The 18,450-nt window shown below is 50.9% G+C and overlaps 7 protein-coding genes across 7 annotated transcripts; 4 read left to right on the top strand and 3 right to left on the bottom strand.

The window, feature by feature from the left end:
- Positions 1 to 393: 393 nt before the first annotated feature.
- Positions 394 to 2,190, bottom strand: V2A60_007022 (PINIT domain-containing protein; the record flags this gene model as incomplete). Its single annotated transcript, XM_083258311.1, has 6 exons — positions 394 to 802; positions 855 to 1,080; positions 1,129 to 1,234; positions 1,283 to 1,593; positions 1,646 to 1,963; positions 2,031 to 2,190. The coding sequence occupies 6 exons, from the start codon at positions 2,188 to 2,190 to the stop codon at positions 394 to 396; spliced, it is 1,530 nt and encodes a 509-aa protein (XP_083114437.1).
- Positions 2,191 to 2,968: 778 nt separating this feature from the next.
- V2A60_007021 (DUF2423 domain-containing protein) lies at positions 2,969 to 3,446 on the top strand (the record flags this gene model as incomplete). The annotated part of the gene is made up of 3 exons (XM_083258310.1): positions 2,969 to 3,131; positions 3,192 to 3,242; positions 3,304 to 3,446. 3 exons carry the CDS (start codon positions 2,969 to 2,971, stop codon positions 3,444 to 3,446), a joined length of 357 nt encoding a protein of 118 aa, XP_083114436.1.
- Positions 3,447 to 4,011: 565 nt separating this feature from the next.
- Positions 4,012 to 6,933, top strand: V2A60_007020 (mannose-ethanolamine phosphotransferase LAS21; the record flags this gene model as incomplete). Its single annotated transcript, XM_083258309.1, has 7 exons — positions 4,012 to 4,235; positions 4,312 to 4,356; positions 4,410 to 4,701; positions 4,750 to 4,877; positions 4,926 to 5,810; positions 5,864 to 6,315; positions 6,371 to 6,933. 7 exons carry the CDS (start codon positions 4,012 to 4,014, stop codon positions 6,931 to 6,933), a joined length of 2,589 nt encoding a protein of 862 aa, XP_083114435.1.
- Positions 6,934 to 7,208: 275 nt separating this feature from the next.
- Positions 7,209 to 10,337, bottom strand: V2A60_007019 (condensin subunit YCG1; the record flags this gene model as incomplete). The annotated part of the gene is made up of 2 exons (XM_083258308.1): positions 7,209 to 7,594; positions 7,649 to 10,337. The coding sequence occupies 2 exons, from the start codon at positions 10,335 to 10,337 to the stop codon at positions 7,209 to 7,211; spliced, it is 3,075 nt and encodes a 1,024-aa protein (XP_083114434.1).
- Positions 10,338 to 10,661: 324 nt separating this feature from the next.
- Positions 10,662 to 13,022, top strand: V2A60_007018 (mRNA-binding ribosome biosynthesis protein NOP4; the record flags this gene model as incomplete). Its single annotated transcript, XM_083258307.1, has 1 exon — positions 10,662 to 13,022. One exon carries the CDS (start codon positions 10,662 to 10,664, stop codon positions 13,020 to 13,022), a length of 2,361 nt encoding a protein of 786 aa, XP_083114433.1.
- Positions 13,023 to 13,211: 189 nt separating this feature from the next.
- Positions 13,212 to 14,156, bottom strand: V2A60_007017 (uncharacterized protein; the record flags this gene model as incomplete). The annotated part of the gene is made up of 1 exon (XM_083258306.1): positions 13,212 to 14,156. The coding sequence occupies one exon, from the start codon at positions 14,154 to 14,156 to the stop codon at positions 13,212 to 13,214; it is 945 nt and encodes a 314-aa protein (XP_083114432.1).
- A 1,415-nt stretch (positions 14,157 to 15,571) lies between these two features.
- Positions 15,572 to 17,760, top strand: V2A60_007016 (magnesium transporter NIPA-domain-containing protein; the record flags this gene model as incomplete). The annotated part of the gene is made up of 2 exons (XM_083258305.1): positions 15,572 to 16,511; positions 16,568 to 17,760. 2 exons carry the CDS (start codon positions 15,572 to 15,574, stop codon positions 17,758 to 17,760), a joined length of 2,133 nt encoding a protein of 710 aa, XP_083114431.1.
- Positions 17,761 to 18,450: the final 690 nt, after the last annotated feature.

The raw sequence follows: 18,450 nt of genomic DNA, 5'->3' as shown, positions 1-18,450 counted from the left end.
GTTGCGGGGCGCGCCCGCTAAAAGTAATAAATACCTGCCTACCTACCTACCTACTACTTACTTACGTATGGAGGCACTCAGCGTGTAGCCTCTACCCTCGGTACGGGCAAAATTTGCCAAATTGATCATATTGACTTATAACAGAATCACATTATTCTCTCTGCGATGAGATTATGGCTGCTCAAGATGTGCTGAATACAGACGACACGCGATAGTACGCTATACACTCAGATACAAAGTTGACAAGATAAATTCCGTAAGCCTTTGCCCCCCCCTCCCGCCCTGTCGTTATTTCATACCATTCAATAACAAAAAATTTAGTTGGTATTGTTTCCCTTGCGCCATGAATATGAAATAAATATGATACATTTTGCCGCCTTCCTAGATATAGCATTAAAACGGCGGAAGACCTGGCGACGGCATACTCGGGAAAGCCAAGCTGCTTGGTCCATGGTAGCCGTTCGCCACTGTGCTTTGTCGTTTGAGTGGTCTCTCGATTGGTTCATCGTCCTCATCGTCAGACGATAGTGTCAGGTCAATGACCACTGGCGCAGGCCGCTTCGTGCCTCCTCCATTTTGCCTAGACGGTGTGCTCGGTGTGGGCAGCTTATCTACGGGCCGAACTGGGATATTCGCAAGTTCGGATATCTCAATAGCATCATCGTCATCATCATCGAAAAATGCTTCGGATGGAAAATTGTTGCTTTCTGGTTCTTCAGTCTTGAGGAGCCATCGCCCATTAGGTTCAATGGTAACTCCCTCCAAGCTTTTCGGTGTATTGTTTAAAATATCCTGAACATATCTAGTCCGGCCGTCAGTAACAGTTTGCTATGGCAGTCTACAGCGCGACTCACTCATCGACGGCCAGTTGCTCATATGGCGTTGGCTTGTTGCATATCGGGCAGAGCCATTGTGGACCTTGCTCTTGGAGCTGCAGATATGACGTTGCGTCAAAGCACTGGATATGAGAGCAGCTCATACCACGGCAAGGCACCTCTAGTCTCATGTATGATAACGGGCACTTCAACGATAAGACCGATGATGTTGCCACGACATCGGGGTCTTGTGCCTTTTTGTTTACTGAACAACTATCAGAATGGGACGCGTTGAAGCTGAGCAGAAACTTACACTCGGCGATCACGGAATCTTTCGGGATGCGGCTCCTTGTGGAAATACCCTGCGCTAATTCCGCGACAGCATATACCTGGCAAAGATTTGCTAATATGTAGAATTTCTGAATCAGTTAGTGACATAGATCACAACGAGAAGACTACTCGCTCACCTTCGTCGTTAAAGCATATGTGAAATCTATGGTGTTCAGATAATTTGGGGGCTTCAGCCTCAGCGCCTGTGTTATGTCAACCGGTCTAGTAGACCCTGGTTTGTTCTTTAACCCGCGTAGGTTGGCCTTGACCTCACTTCCGTTTACCCTAATTTCGGACTGATGGGGAAAAGCAATATCTTGTACGCCGATTGCCTCTCCAGCACAGAATATTAAAACTCTGTACGAAGTGTCGGCCAGGCATTGCTGCAGCGCGGGAAAGTTGTTTGCGCTCATATGCATCGTTATTGTATTGCGATGTTGAGCCATGGCTGGAGCTGGTTAGCTATTCCGGCCTGAAGTCTTCCGACATTGATTACCAACCTTCACATATACGAACTTCGCCAATGACGGTCTTTACTAGGTAAAATGGACTGGTCTTGAATGCGAGAGCCGGGGTGCTCATAATATTATTACGCGGAGCACCGAAGCCTTGCGACATGCCAGAAGCACCATTGCCGTAAGGCATTGGCAGCGAAAAGTGTATATTAGGAGCAGCGGAAGACGTGGCCCGGGGTTTGATTGGTGTTGTAGTCGCCGTGGTCGTGGCGGTCGCAGTTCCATTGCGTTGGGCATAAGCGTTAGTAACACTCTGCTTCACCTGTGCAAAGCGAGACGGGTCGACTGATGATTCTTGAATGACTGATGTAAATAAAGATGTTAATGAATGCGATGAGAAGGTAGTGACTAGGTTGTGACGAAGGCTTACGGGTGATGATGCGTCGTTGCAAGTCAGCCTTGACACCAGTGCTCTTGAGACCGTTGACTTGGCAGATAGACGACAGCTGCCGATTGAACAACTGGTTGCTCTGGACCTCGCGGATCAGCGAGAGCATCTCGTGCTTCGGCACTCCGATTGACGACGCCATAGCTAGACGCGGCTATGACGGAGCGCCTGGCCAAAGGCGTGTGCAGTCACACCAGACAGGCACAAGGCCGGCCTCGAGGTACGGTTTCACAGTATGGAAGCCGTTTCGATTCGCGAGACGTGCTGGCGTGGGACGGCTCTCGCCAGGCGTTTTGAGCACCGAGGAATATTGAAGGGCTTGGAATCAGCGTTTCTTAGCGACGGAGAAGGGGTTGGCTCTGGTGGACGTCGATGCGCTTCGTTCAGTGTAGGATTCGGACCGCGCGCGTGTTTGGAGGAGAGGAGGAAGTGAAGCGAACTAAACGCAAGTTAAGGTGTGGATAGCTAGGGAGCAATAGAGGTGAAAGAGCGATCTGAATGGGCAAAGTACTATCGAAGCTCTCGCCACATCAGCGTGTCAGCTTTGACGAGGGCAGCCTGGAAGCGTAACAGGCTCAAATCATGCTGGTGTAGGAAATCGATGCAAGCGACCCTCACTAATTGATACTCATGCAGAGACTACCTAGGTAGCCAGCCCAGGTGTGGCTACAGCCCGCCTTGCAGTGGCAAAGCTCGCAAGAATTTTGCCCGGCTGCACCAGCCACAATCCACTTTAGCACACGCGCCACAGCTATTTCCTTATCGACAGTGGGCTGCCCCTCTGTAAAAGTTGCTATCTGGGTTTTTTTCTGCAGGCAGACACTGGAAGCCACCGACAGATCGAATCCAGGCTGCACTTTCTACACAGGCCAAACTCGCCAAATACACCAATCATATACAGTTAAATACAACCAGATACAATGGCCAAGAGCTCACGTTCAAGCACTCGTAAGGAGAATAACAGGCGCTTGGCAAGCTCTGTCTTTGGGCCTGCTGAGACTGCTCGCGCCGAGCGCCTGTCGGCCAAGCTGATGGAACTGGCCAAGCAGCCCAAGCCCGAGACTTGTGATGCCAAAATGGAGGGTAGGTTCGAAAAAGCTGCAGTTATATTCTCATAATTAATACTAACCAACCCGCCCACAGAAGAAGCCGACGTGGTGCAGGACGAAGCTGCCGATGCTGATGAAGCAACGGGTATGTTACGAGTCGAACGATCGCATTACAAGTACAAGCAGGCACAACTGATCAATCTCAGCCATGGATGTAGATAAGAAGCGCACAGAATTGAAGCGTATTGGCCGGAAGCGAATCGACAAACGAAAGCAGAAGAAGGCCTCAATCGTGTTTCCCAAGTACAGCGACAGAGTCAAGGCCAAGAAGAACAAGAAGAAGGCATGATCTAGCAGAGAGGAGCTGAATTGGGGCATTTGATTTAACGTTGGGTTTCCTTTTTTTTTTTTTCAATCATTTCTGCATATGAAGTCGGACACCGCGTATTCTTTTCACCATGACGATTCTTCTCTACGACTAGACGCAATGTACTTAATCAAATTTCTACCCACATCAATCAAGTGGAATAATGATGAAGAATAAGTACTGCTCTTGCGGTTTTCTGCGCCCCGATGGCTACAAATTTCCATAGGAACAAGGCCGCTCGTCGCCGCGCGTCTAGCATCGGTTCTTCGCGAACCTTTGTGGAGGCGCACCACTACAGCTAGCGCCACTCTCATCCCTGGACATTGGAGTGCAGCCGCAATCTCGAAACACAGCTCTCCGTCTTCATCCCCAGGTAACAGAAAAAAGAGGTTGGCTGTGTTTATTTCTTCATGGCTTGAGTTTCCCACGGCCTGCTTCGCACACAACGCCTCCTGCAATGTGCGCCGATTTCTAGCCATTCCTTTCCACCAACTGCGTCGCGCCTCGTCCTTGACCACGCTCCTTATCACCTTCGCTCACTCTCATCATGGGCGCTAAAGCTCCAAACCCAGCACGGTGGCCATTCACCACCCTGCCACTAGCCATCACCAATCTCCTAATCCCGATATCTATTCTCATATTTGCCACCGGGTTCTTTCCGTATAAACCGTTCCTTCCAGGCTTGGCTGAGTTTGAGGTCTTGGACTCTGGGCCACCTCCTCAGGCACCCTTTAACAAGCTTGTCTTTGTGGTAATAGATGCGCTTCGAAGGTAAAAATTATGTATACGCATACATATTCAGCTTCCTTTCTCAAATCCTGGTACTTCCGTACTGACCATGTGTTAGCGACTTTGTATACTCTCAAGAATCTGGTTTTCAATACACGCAAAGGTTCATCGTGCCAGCTATTTAACAAATGAAGGCCCCTGCTTACATGCACATAGCCTTATTCGTGATGGCGTGGCTGCTCCATTCACAGCGTACGCTCGTTCGCCAACGGTGACGATGCCTAGATTGAAGGCAATCACTACTGGCTCGATACCGTCTTTTGTAGACCTTATACTCAATATCGATGAAGGGGACAAATCTTCTGCTCTCGCAGCACAGGATACCTGGTTAGCTCAGCTCAAGACAAAGGATACCGGAAAATTGCTCTTGTATGGCGATGATACGTGGCTGAAGCTTTTCCCGGACTTCTTCGATCGTCATGACGGAACCTCCAGCTTCTTTGTTGCTGTACGTTGAATTGGGCTCCAGTCAAGTTGACTAGCTGACAAGTAGCAGGATTTTACGGAAGTCGACAACAATGTGACTCGCCACATCGATGGAGAGTTGCGAAATAACGATTGGTCATTGATGGTACTTCACTATCTTGGACTCGATCACATTGGCCATAAATCGGGGCCAAGGAGGTATGGACGCGAGCAATAGTATCTGCGTCATTACTAACTAATTATTAGCTCCCACATGGTTCCGAAGCAGCAAGAGATGGACTCGATAGTTCGTGCAATATATGAAGCCATATCATCCGAGAATAATCTTGAATCTACTCTGTTGGTAGTATGCGGCGACCATGGCATGAACGACGCAGGGAACCATGGCGCGTCGTCGCCTGGTGAGACGTCTCCTGCGCTTCTCTTCCTCTCCCCCAAGCTCAAGGGCATTACACCTGCCTACAAAGCCCCTGTGCTTCCAAAGAACGAATTTGACTTTTACTCTGAAGTCGAACAGTCAGATATTGTGCCGACCATCGCTGCCCTTCTGGGCTTTCCCGTCTCCAAGAATAACCTCGGGGCCTTCATCCCTGAATTTCTCCCGTTTTGGTCGAGCCCCAGAGACAAGATACAGATCCTTGTCCGCAACGCTCGACAGATCCTCAACGTTGTCACTGCAGCTTTTGGGACCGAGCTCTTTGATACAGACTCATCGACTGATCCTTGCCAGCTGGAACGTACTGCTATTAACGAACTCGCATGCGACTGGCTGTTCATCACCCAACGGGCACAGACTCTCAACGCCGAAAATACAATTGATCAAGAGTGGCTAGATTCCACATCTCGATGGATTCGCAAGGCCCAGGATCTGATGAGCAACATGGCCTCGAACTATGACATGCCACGCCTATACGCTGGACTGACGCTTGCCATCATAGCTGCCATCATTGCTGTGGCTGCATCCTTTGCGCAGGGCACCCTCAAGTCTCACACAGCATTGCCACTTCTGCTGATTTCCCTCTTTTATGGCTCCATGATGTTTGCGAGCAGCTATGTCGAAGAAGAGCATCATTTCTGGTACTGGGCTACTACGTTATGGCTGGCTTTCCTCGGAGCACAAAGCATTCGACGGTAGGCTGCACCTTCCACGACCCAATTCCATCCTCTACTAACATATTTGCCAGCTCTGGAAAGATGTCCTCGGGGGGTTGGTGCCTCGTTGCACTCCTTGCTGCCCGCATCACGAGAAGCTGGAATCAGACCGGCCAAAAGTTTGCCGGCGAGCCTGATGTTGTCAAGCTCTTCGTGAACCGATATCCTTCGGCGCTGTGGATAATCATCATCGTCATGTACGGGATCATTTGGTTCCAAATGCTGCCTAGCCTCGAGAGCATCCCGTCCATAGCCGCCACGTCCAGTACGTCGGTACTCATTTCCTCAGCGTTTACATTTAAGCTAGCCTTTACAGCTGCCGATGCGCCAGAGCTCGTTGTTGGTTTTGCCAAGACACTCAACGATAAATTTGAGGGACAATCGCTACTTTGGCGAGCCCGTGTTGTCTTTATCGTTCTTGGACTACTTTCTGCCTTTGCCATCGTCCGTGGAGTCGCCGGCGGACGGCACGCGAGGTTAGCCAGTAAGCTTCAGACAAGCCTGTGATTCGCTCTCTACTCTCTTGCTAACGTGTCTAGCGCGCTTGTTGCACGAACTCATCACTATTTTCGCAATGACACAGTCCCGCGCTGCCAATGTACCCATCTTCCTCCTCGCGCACATAGTCTACTGCGCCATTGATGCCAAGCAGATGACCTCTGCCGATATCACCACGTCGTGCATTCTCTTCCAGTACGCCAGCTTCTTCGCCAGCGGCGGCTCCAACGCCATATCCTCTGTCGATCTCTCCAGTGCCTACAACGGCGTGGCCGGCTTCAATGTCGTCGTTGTCGGCGTGCTAACCTTCGTCAGCAACTGGGCTGGCCCGCTGTACTGGACATCGGCCAGCACAATTCTCCTACTGGACAAATACAGGGTCGGAGAGCGTGCCGTCTTCCAACAGCACGTCGCGCTGCTGACCGTTTTCTCGACAGCATCGGCTGCGTTCGTTATGGCGGCATGCACCGCCATGCGCACCCACTTGTTCATCTGGACCGTCTTTTCGCCAAAATACCTGTACGCCATGGCCTGGAACATTGCGCAGCATCTTCTCGTGAACATTGGATTGGGCGGGGCTCTATTTTGGTTGGGAACCAGATAAGTGCAACAGCAAGTTGAATGGATTGTCCAGTTCTTGATTCATACATGACTGAACTGCTAGACAAGTATTCAAGAATCGTTTTTCTTTCTCTCTTGTACAGAATAGCATAATAAGACTGAGGCAGGGCACCATTCAGAAAATGAAAAGAGCAGAACTAGATACACGTAGCCACCAGGACTCTTGATATATACCCGCATGCCGAACAACCAGGTCCCATAACGCTTCATCAAAAATAACCTAAAAAAGCGAAACGCAATACAAAGTAGAAGGTCTCCCTATGTCTCTATTTCGTCGTCTGATATATCCGCATGGGACAGCGTAATTCGGCTACATTTAGCAATTACCGTATTGTCACTATCATCATCCTCTTCTTTGATGGCGGGTTCTTCAGATACCGCCTTGCCTCCGGAGAGTTGTTGCTCGATGGTAGTGGAGGCACTACGGCTGCTGCGCCGGGGCTGCTGCTCGTCGAGCGCGTTGACGATCTTGCCCAGAGAGACGTGAATCTTGAATAGTGCGTTCTTGCTCGGCGAGTCCGTCACGACACCTTCCTCGACGGCAATGGAGACCTCTTCGTACGTTTCTCGAAGTTTGTCCTCGGAAGAGCCGGATGAGATGTAGAGTTTGCTAAGGAGACCGGCAACGAGCTTCTTTTCTTCCTCTATCGGTGTGGTTAGTACTAGTCGCACACAATTGTTGCTGTCTATGCGCTTACTGGTGACATTGCTGTGCAGCCTGTCTATGATATCAAGAGCCAATTCCAGGTGAACATCGCCATTGATGTTCTTCTTCTCCGGCTCAAGCAGGCCAGTAGGGCTGTAGACTTTGCGAGGATCCGTCCAGTCGACAAGACAAGCGCCAATAACCGGCATGCTCACCATGTCCTCCTCAACATCGGCTTCGTCATCGTCCTCTAGGCCCTCACGCACATTTAAGAGGGTGTGGAGAGCAGGAAGAGCGATGCTGCGCATTAGCTCTTGGTTGGTGGCTCTGGAATAACAAAAGACCGGTAAAAAGTAGTTCAAAGCCTGCCGAACCGTCTGGTTTCCGGCCGAGGTTGGATCAAAGTAGGCCACGACTAGTGATTTAAGCAGCTCCTGGCATGCTTCTTCGTCGCTGACTACGCGCCCGAGCAAAAGTTTGGAAACCGCCATGACAGCAGCAGCCTGCACTTCTGGTGCTCTGGAACCACTCTTCACAGCCTTGACATAAACCTTGAGGAGTGCGGGCGTAGAGGAGAACAGATGCGCGCCGTGGACGTTGAGAATATCGGTGAGGATATGCAACGAAGTGACTTGGAGAGCCGAGTGCCCTTTGCTAAAAAAGTGAATGAAAAGGCTCAAGTTCTCCTCAGCCAAAGAGCGATCCTGCAGGGCACAGAGACCCAGGCAGACCAGGCCTCGTTCACGTACAGGAGCCTCGTGGCTTCGCACCGCTGGAACAACCAAGTTGTTAAGCATGGCGACCAGGTCGGCATTGTCCTTCAGGTTGCCCGAAATGTGGCTAAGCATGCATTGAACAATGTGCAGACACTTCATGTTGATGACGATCTCCTTAACCGCCTTAGCACGGGCATCTTCTTCGCTCATCTCCTTGCTGCGACCCTTGCCACCAGATGACATGCTAAGGCCGCTGACCTCGGAACGCGCCGAATGGAAGCTGTCATCGGCATCATCGGCGGGAAGATCATCCACAATGGTGTCATGGACGTCGGCAACTGACTCGAGAACAATACTGCAGAACTCACGCTCTCCTGCAGCGTCAGGAGAGCAAATATAATGCAAAGTTTCGATAGTGAGCTTGGTAACCTCATCGGGAAGCTCGGGGATAGACAAAGCTTGGCGGAGCAAGGTGAACATTTTACGTCGACCTACTTCATCAGAGTAGTCAAGAGTCAACGCGATGTGAAGTAGCTGCTCGGCAATAAATTCTTGTTCCACAATGGCAGCTTCATCGTCTTCCTCAACAGCGTTTTGCTCTGCTTGGCGCAGTGTCTCTATCAAAGCATTCAGATAACGCTCGAGGAAGTAGGCGACCTTTGTAACCTCGGGAAGCTTCTCTTCAATCAGTGACTCATATTTTCCATTGCTCTCCTTTCGACAGAAGTCGTTGAAACTGCGAGCAAGAAAAGCGGCCTCGGCAGTGAGGGTCTCCCAAAATGCATCGTCAAAGTTCATGGCCTCGCGGTAGTCAGGTCGACCTTCCCAGAAGCCAGACATGGCCTCCAGAGCGACGCCATTCTCGACTCCCGAGTTGATAACATCTACACGCTCAAGGAGCTCGAGCAACCCATCGAAGCTGGGAGTTGAGCTCTCCTGTTGGGCGGTCCCCGCGCAGTCTTCGATCCATCGATCTCTGAACAGTCTTCCAGCAGCTTTGCGGACATTCTCATCCCTATCTCGAAGACCCCACCGCAGCAACTTTTCTCGCATGGAGAGGGACAAATGACGGAAATCACCGAGGGCAGGAAGCAAGCGCGAGTAGACAGCCCTACGCGTCGCAGCATCTTGATCCCTGGCACGCTCGAGTAGATATGGAAGTGTATTTGGGAGAATAGGGAGATTGACTAGCAGTGAACGGCGAACATCAGCGCTCGGGTCGTTCTGCAATACCTGGAGAAGCTTCTCCAACAGGCCAGACTCCTGGTCTGCATCGCTGTCGTCTGAGTTTGTATAGCCTTCGGATTGATTGCTTGCGAGGCGACCAAGTCCAAGAACTGCTTGAACGCGAACCATAGCTTCTTTGTCGCGGATTCTCTTCAAAAGCGCGTGGCGAAGCGATTGGAACAGATTATCATCAAGCGCATCGAGGGAGTTGACAATCTGCGATAGCAGCTGCGTTGAGCGATAGCGAACAAATTTGTCTTTTGCGATCATGAGAGGAACAACTGCCTCCATCAGCTCCGAGGTCAACCGTGTGCTCGGCGTTTCTGGCATATGGCTGGCATCGTTGGCAATGTCGCCCAAGAGTTCATTGTCTTTGTCGTGAGAGTGACGTAGGTAGAATCCGATGAAACGAATGGATTTCTCTCCTACGGCCTCGGTCTTTTTGACCGGCATGACCTTCAAAACACAGCGAATGAACTCGGTGTTGAAGGTCATCTCGTCAAAGTCGCTATCGACCGTTGTTTTTTGGTCAGGCGTCTCGTAGCAACATGCCTCATGGAGCTTTCGCAGTGTAACAGCCAGCTTTCGGTGCGTTGCAGTATTGCGCTGCGCATCGCGGAAGATTGAGCTGATTTTCAGTCTCAAGTCATTATCGGGTGTATCGACAAATTCGGCAGCGGGGGTGGGCGAGGCGCGGGAGATGGAGGGGACTCTTCCGCCCAAAGCCGAGTTGGAGCGTTTGCGGCCACCCGAGGAGGAAGGCCGGGCGGAGCGTGTTGTTGACGCTCTTGAGGGCATTTCCCAAAATCTATATGTATTCTAAGTTCTGAGTACAGGAGCACAGGTTAGTGGTGATGCACAATGTCAATAGGCATCGACATCCGGTGGGCCTTTGTTTGGGTGGGAAGCGCGTGTTGGCAATTAAAGTCAACAGTGTTCCATTTTGGGAATAGCGTTCGTGCTGAACTAGATTGTCCATCCATCACGTGCGATAAGATATGCTATTTGAGGATGATGGAGTGGGCTTGGATTTTTTTTTTTTGGTTGGTCGCCAATTCGAGCCGCAGGTTCGAGACAGACAAAGTCTTTGTGGCTGCGTTGTGTTCAACGACTCTTGACAAAATGAGTGCCGCCGAGGATAGCAAGAAGAGGCTACGGCCTGAAATCGAAGAGGCTCTAGCAGCAATGCCAGACTCTGAGACTGTTGCTGCCCCCTCGCCAAAGAAAGCCCGTACGGAAGCACGCAGATCTCTGTTCGTTCGGTCACTACCTCCAAACGTGACGAACGAAAGTCTCGCAGAATTTTTCTCTGAATATTTTCCGGTCAAGCACGCAACCGTTGTTATTGATCAGCAGACAAAGGAATCCCGCGGCTTCGGTTTCGTGACATTGGCAGACGCTGACGACGCCAAAGAGGCTCAGACTGTTTTTGACAAGAAAAGATGGGAAGGCAGTAGTATTCGAGTCGAAATAGCTGAGCCTAGACAAAGAAAAGAAGTCTCCGAAGCTTCTGAACCACGTCAGAAGCCAGGAAAGCCCGAATTTGAGCCGACACCAAAACTGATTGTGCGAAACTTGCCTTGGAGCATCCGCAACTCGGAGCAGCTTGGCCACCTATTCCGAAGCTACGGCAAAGTGAAGTTTGCGGATTTGCCCAAGAATAAGGGGAAGCTGAAGGGTTTCGGTTTTGTCACCCTACGAGGCAAGAAAAATGCTGAGAAGGCTCTTGAAGGTATCAACGGCAAGGAACTTGACGGCAGAACTCTTGCAGTCGATTGGGCTGTTGATAAGAACACATGGGACCAACAACAAGCCGAAGAAGCAAAAGAAGGTGGATATTCCGAAAGCAACGAAGACGACGACGACGACGACGATGACGAGACTAGCTCTGAAGAAGAGTCTGACGCTGAGGATGACCACGAAGACAACGATCAAGACAAAGAGGAGGGCCAGCTGAATGCTGATTTAGAAAACTTCATGAAGAATCATATGCAAAATATGGTGGACGAGGACGAGGAGGAAGAGGACGAGGAAGAAGCAAAAAGAAAGGAGGAGCGCAACAACTCGTCCGACAACTCTTCTACGATCTTTGTTCGCAATCTTCCATTTACCACCAACGACGAACAGCTCAAATCTTTTTTCAGCAGCTTTGGCAACATTCGATACGCTCGAGTTGTTATGGACAAAGCTACGGACCGCCCAGCCGGGACTGGATTTGTTTGCTTCTTTGAAGAGGAAGATTCCAAGACTTGTATCAAGGAGGCTCCACGTGGACAACAGCTAGCCGTGCAAGGTAAGAAATCAATCCTTCACGATGCTAATCTTGACCCTACCGGAAAATATACACTCGATGGTCGTCTCTTGAGCATAGCACAGGCCGTAAACCGAACGGAAGCTAGCAATTTAGCAGAGAACTCGTTAGCCAAGAGGAGGGAAAAGGATAAGAGACGTCTTTATCTTCTTCCCGAAGGTTCCATCGGCACCAACTCGCCAATTTATAACCTATTAAGTCTGCCCGAGATTCGAATGCGGCAAGCTAGCGCGGCCCAAAGAAAAAAGCTTGTCCAGAACAACCCAGCTCTGCACATTAGTCTCACACGCATTGCCTTGCGAAACATTCCAAAGAATATTGGCTCCAAAGAACTCAAGGAGCTGGCCCGCAAAGCTATCGTCGGGTTTGCACAGGATGTCAAGGAAGGTATTCGCGAGCCACTGTCCAAGGAGGAGAACGCAAGAGACGGGAAAGATGCCAAGGAGAAGGAAAAACAGAGAAAATTGAAAGGGAAGGGTATCGTGCGCCAGGCAAAAATTGTCTTTGAGAGCACGCAAGGCTCTAAGATTACCGAAGACTCTGGTGCTGGTAAGAGTCGCGGTTACGGCTTCATCGAATATGTGTCTCATCACTGGGCCCTGATGGGTTTGCGATACTTGAACGGTTTCCAAATGGATGATGTGGAGGAGGGCAAGAAGAAACGCTTGGTCGCGGAGTTTGCCATTGAAAACGCGCAGGTTGTGCAGCGCAGAAGGATAAATGAGGAAAAATCTAGACAAGCTAGGGAAGATACTGCCAACGGCAAGCCGCGCTTCGACAAGGACAATGTTGGCGAGGAGCGCACTGGCAGCTTCCGCGATGGAAGAGGCGAAAGAGGCGGAAGAGGCGGCCGTGGTGGCCGTGGCAGCGTCAGAGGCGGGAGAGTTGGTTTCCACACCCGAGATCACGGCGACGATGCAGGTCGTGGTGGTAGTGCTCGAGGTCGAGATAGTGCTCGAGGGCGCGGTGGTGACCGAGGCCGTGGTGGCGACCGAGGCCGTGGTGGCGACCGAGGCCATCGCGGGGGAAGAAACCACCGCGATAAGAAGCCTCTGATGGACAAGTTCAAGGGTGACGGAAACGACGCAGGTGAAAAGGGGGACATGCAGCGGAAGCTCATGGCGCGCAAGCGTCAGGTGCGCAAGAAGAAGGCCGAGTCTAGAAGCAATTAAACAAACAATCGCCGGTCAGTTTTTTTGTCATGTATGATCTGGAGACACTGCATTTGCGTTGGCGCTGTACGTCATTTCTTGGAGAAAAGTGGATTTAGAGACAATAAGTTATAAAATTGTACAGTTATTTGAGATGGGAGAAGGCTTCAATTATTTGCGGTTACCCAGACGGCGTGGTTTAAGCATATCTTACCAGAACCAGCCGCCATTCGTCTTGCTATCCGCTTCTATACTTCCTTTTCCATTATCAACGGCTTCTGGTTTTTCATGCTTGGCCGGCCTGATTGTGATGGAAGTAGACGAGCCGATTTCCTGGCCATTTTCGTCGTACGTCATGCGCTTGATGGTTGTGTGCTTGTAGCCGAAAGCGTCCACCCACTCTGACCTCGTTTCTTTTTCGTTTGGGTTGGGTCGAGTATTTCCGGTCGAAGTTGAAGGACTACTATCCTTATTGTTTCCTTCCATCTGGCGTTCAGATTCGCCCATGCGCCGCGGCAGCTCCTCATTGAGGGTTTTCCGGAAAGCATCCCATGCGCTTCGGCCGTCTGCATAGGCCGACTGGATTGCCGAAAAGAGATCATCGAAATTTTCAGGTCCTTGATCCCTATTCCTTGACTCGAGAGAGTTGCTGGAACCGGAAAACTGATCATGAAGCTCTCTAAACAGCTTCCCAGTCTCTCGAACAGCTTCTCGGCTCTTTGGGTTTTCTCGTAATTCACGCCAAAATTCTCGTGCGCTTTCTTCCAAGTCCTTCTGCAGATCTTCCCAGCCTTCTCGCGACGCACGAACGATGTAGGACTCCCGTGGCGGGCGGATGAGGCCTTGGGACTGGAGGCGGCCTATCCAGAGCCAGGTGGGCTCACCCTGAGGATACATTTGACGCAGCATGCGGCTCTGGTGGTAACGCGAGTCGATAGTAGGTAGCGACTTTCCCTGAGATACGGCAAGCAAATCTTCAAAGGCATCCTGGAATGTAAAGATTCTCGGGTCTAGATCTGGCGGCAGGTCACTGGGTACGGGTTGGGGAAGATGGGTGAGTGCTGAGGGGCAGTAACAGGACAACGCAACCTCGCCTACGCTGAGGGCAAGGTCTTCGGGACTGGGGATATTTCCTTTGGTGCGTGGGTCGGACATTTTATTTGACAGGTCAGGCAAAACCATTCGATGAATTGTAAGCGACGACGATGAGATGGAACGGTGGCCTGGATTAAATAGCTGAGGTTGTTCTACTTGAGTGCGATACCCATGGTGGGGCAGCACTCCTTGTTAAAGAGGTGCGTGCTGTCATGTGTAATTGTCCTCGTGATAGGTGCCTGAGTATCTATCCAACACCAATAAAACACGGCCAGGGTCTTGTGGCTATAGAGGTGGGCAACTACCATCAGTAGCAAGACGGTGTGTGGCTCTCAGCCTTTTTTATTAGTAAAAGGTGAGAAGGACGCGACAGCAACAACGTAATGTTGCTGCGAACGCTAACAAGGTTGGAGGCAACAGTTGCCCAAGGATGGATGATACGGTACAAAATATACCTTCCTACCTCCTACCTAACCTCTAAACTACCCACCTAGGATACTAATTAAGGTCCACGGTGTACTTACTTACTGAAACATTCCTGCTTAGGCCGCCGAAAGACCACCGAGGAGCTACTTGCTACCTTCCGAGCACTGGTACTTGCATGGGCTGGCTACCTACCTAGGTATTGACCTCTGTCACTGTGTAGCTTGTTTCTAGGTACCTGGGTAGGAACATGGAGAGTAGTGCTGTTGAACATGACCTGGGCTAGAGATTTCATTGCCCAAAAAATAGGAGAAATATATACATATATATTGTTAGGACCGATGTATTCTACCGCTATACTAAAATAATATTGCCAGGTTGCCGGTACGAGACATGTCAAAAACAGAAGTCTCTCAAGACATGCCCAAATATCGACAGGCCACCACGCAGGTCACTCGGCTACCTACCATGCTACCTACTTAATAAGTAAGTAATGCTTAGCGCTGTGAGCACCGTCAGCCCCGACTGATAGTGCCTGAGTAGGTACCTAAGTACTTAGGGTAGGGTGGCACTAGGAAGTAGGTGCCTACCTACGTACTGTACTAAAGTAGGGAAGTACCTTCGTAGCGCTCAAACGTCCAGTGTCATGGCGGAAGCTATACCCGCAAGTAGTCACTAGCAGCGTCTCGCCCACAAGCCACACTCTTCTGTTAACGGTGGCGCGAGTCCCGCCTTTGAGGCCAAGGTAAATTGGTGTGAGTGCCACAGTATGACGCTCCAGTATCAAGCTAATTTAGCGATGTCGTTTTTGTCATTTTACATCCAGTAGACCATGCCGCTTTGCTTCCCACCAACTCTCTAGCTGTGCCGCGATGCTCTGCGCAATCGCCAGAACTTGAGCTTCTCCTTGATTGATTCTGACGCCCTCGGCTCCGGATGATAACCCGCAGAGTTCCCTGCAGCTGAAGCGCGAGACATCCAGGCACACTCAATCACCCTCCCGCCTTTCGCATTCCGCGGCACGGCCGGCCGAGCGGCAATCGAGATACACCATGGCCTTTGAAGCGCTTATCCTGTCCACGGCCACGGCGACGATCACAGCGACCACCAGCATTATATCCAGCACGACAAGCCACGCTGCCATACCCTCGACCACGGCGATACCGGGGGCCGGCGATAATGGCGACAACTCCGGCGATGACCAAGATACGCTACGCAATTGGTCCTCGCTCATTGGCATCGTCACCGCGATTATCGGCAACATCCTCATTGCCCTGGCACTCAATGTCCAGCGGTATGCGCACACCAGGCTCAACAGAGAACGTGCTCGCGTCAAGCAACGTGCTCGCGCCGTCCTCAAGCGAGCCCAGAGCAGCAACGCGCCGGGATCGTACGGCGCCATCGCCGGTACGGGCAACGGGCACATCAACAGCAATGAAAACCGAGCGGCAAGTGCGGGTGCGGGCGCGGGCGCGGGCGCGAATGGCTATCACGACGTGGAAAACGATCTTCTGTCGGCATCCTTCCAGTCTGATGCCACCACCGTGCCCGAAGACCTAACCGCCGCAAGCAAGACCTCATCCAACTATCTCAAGTCCCCATACTGGTGGCTCGGTCAAATTCTGATTACGCTAGGCGAGATGGGCAACTTTCTAGCATACGGTTTCGCGCCAGCATCCATTGTCTCGCCGCTCGGTGTCGTCGCCCTGGTGTCCAACTGCATCATTGCGCCGGTCATGTTCCACGAAAAGTTCCGCCAGCGTGACTTTTGGGGCGTCGTCATTGCAGTCGCGGGTGTTGTCACTGTTGTTTTGAGCGCCAAAACAGAGGAGACTAAGCTCAAGCCCGGTGATATCCTGGACGCTATCACTACCATGGAATTTGAGATCTACTTCGGGGTCACGATATCCTTAATCGGTATTCTCATGTGGGCTAGCGGCAGATACGGCCGACGCACAAGTCTGATTGACTTGGGGCTCGTTGGCCTTTTCGGTAACTAAACGCCGCTACTTTTACTCCTAGAACCCAATTTACTAATGCGTCTATAGGTGGTTACACAGCCCTGGCCACGAAGGGTGTATCATCTATGCTGTCATCTACCCTTTGGCGAGCATTCACTGCTCCTCTGACCTATCTTTTACTTTTCATTCTTCTCGGGACGGCTGTCATGCAGATCCGTTACGTGAACAAGGCTCTCCAACGTTTCGATTCGACTCAAGTTATTCCAATTCAATTCGTCATGTTCACCCTCTGCGTCATCATCGGCAGTGCAGTCCTCTACCGTGATTTTGAGAAGACGACTCCCGAGCGAGCCGCCAAGTTCATTGGCGGATGCTTGCTTACCTTCTTTGGTGTATTCTTGATAACGAGTGGGCGCCAGCGTAAGGACGAGGACGAGGACTTTCTGGACGATGCCGACGGTATCGACGAGACTATCGGGTTAATTGACCAGGAAGGTAACCCAGCTGCAGCATCAGATGATGATCTGAGGCAAGAGCTATCATCTCGTCGCTCTAGTAAGGTGTCCCGTGTGAGTTTCGCGGAGCCGTTCAAAATCCCTTACCGGGACGCACCAGATGATTCTGCCAACGCTCGCCCCAAGATGCTGGGGGGCAGTCCAAATTCACGGGACTTAGATACGCCCGGCGAGCAGAATATCGAATCTTTGCCGCGTGTTGTGCGAACCATATCTGCCAATTCCGTCGCATCGGCCCCGGTGCCAGCCATTACAGATGTACCACCGACACCGCCAGCACAGCGAGAACCTCAACTCGTACCATCGGGTACCGAGAGGCCTGTTACGCCACGGGCCAATACAACAACTCCAAAATCGACAACTCGTGACCGAGACCGTACATTTTACTCCCCTTCGCCACTATATTCCACTGTCACGACGGTTGTCAAGGATGCTCTGCGAGAAAACACCAACAACCAGTCATCGTTGCGACGTATACGATCAAGTATCCGCGCTAGTCTCTTCATCGACTCCGACGAAGAAGACCAAGGTGGAAACGAGCACGATACACAACAGACCTTTGCTATCCCACCACCAGAGAATGATTTGCTGAGAGCCCTCACAGCCTCAGAGCAAGAAACCGAGGCTGCAACGGTAGCTAGCCGACAGCGCGCTAGGAGCTTCAGCGAAACGGTTGGCAACTTTTTCCGATCCAAGAAGAAGGCCAAAAATAGTGACATCGAAAGTGGTCAGAACAGCGATGACAATGGCGAGCCCAGTGTATGATGTGATATCACTTTTAATGCCGCAATCAGGATGAATCATGGATTCAAAAACTCTGCGTCTACTTATTCCGCCCAAATTCTCATTCCTTTTCGCATTTTGCCCTCTGTCTCGACCAGCATTTATTACTATATAATCTTTGAGCCTGTTTTTACTTCATTAGGCGACGGCGTTACAACGGAAGGCGGACTGAAACCTCGCTTCTGGACAACTGCAATCAACTTAGACCGGTCTTTTCTGTTTTATATGTTTGTTGTTATTTTTTTGTATTCAACCCAGTGTTGCTAGCTTGTGTCACTCATGCATATGTGTCAAGTCAGGCACAGATTGTAGCCACTTGGCCGAGCTAAATCTATTTACATGTTTTCCCCTCTCATGTGTTTTTCTTCATGTTACAATAGTAAGGATATTAAGTAGTTAGTATTATGAGAGGCCCCGTCAGAAGAAGTCGGCACTTCCCTGTTCTCCCTGACTCGCAAGACCGATAGCGCTAAGGCTGGCACAGGACGGAAAGATATAACTCGGTCGGCGGTAAGTAGAAGTTGTCTTCTAGCCCGCAAAGCCCATGGCTGTCAACAGTCAAAGCGGGCGGAAGCCAAGTGCCGGCAACTCCTTACCCATGGCGATGTGCCAAAATCGCCGGTCGTGCAGGCAAGCTAAGGCATGAATTACTAGGTCAATCCATGTTGCCTG

The sequence above is a fragment of the Cordyceps javanica genome, chromosome 4 (genome assembly GCF_051103115.1).
Source record: "Cordyceps javanica chromosome 4, complete sequence".
NCBI classification, from domain to species: domain Eukaryota; kingdom Fungi; phylum Ascomycota; class Sordariomycetes; order Hypocreales; family Cordycipitaceae; genus Cordyceps; species Cordyceps javanica.
Note: the sequence above shows the minus strand (reverse complement) of the source record. Positions and strands in the feature narration are given on the sequence as shown.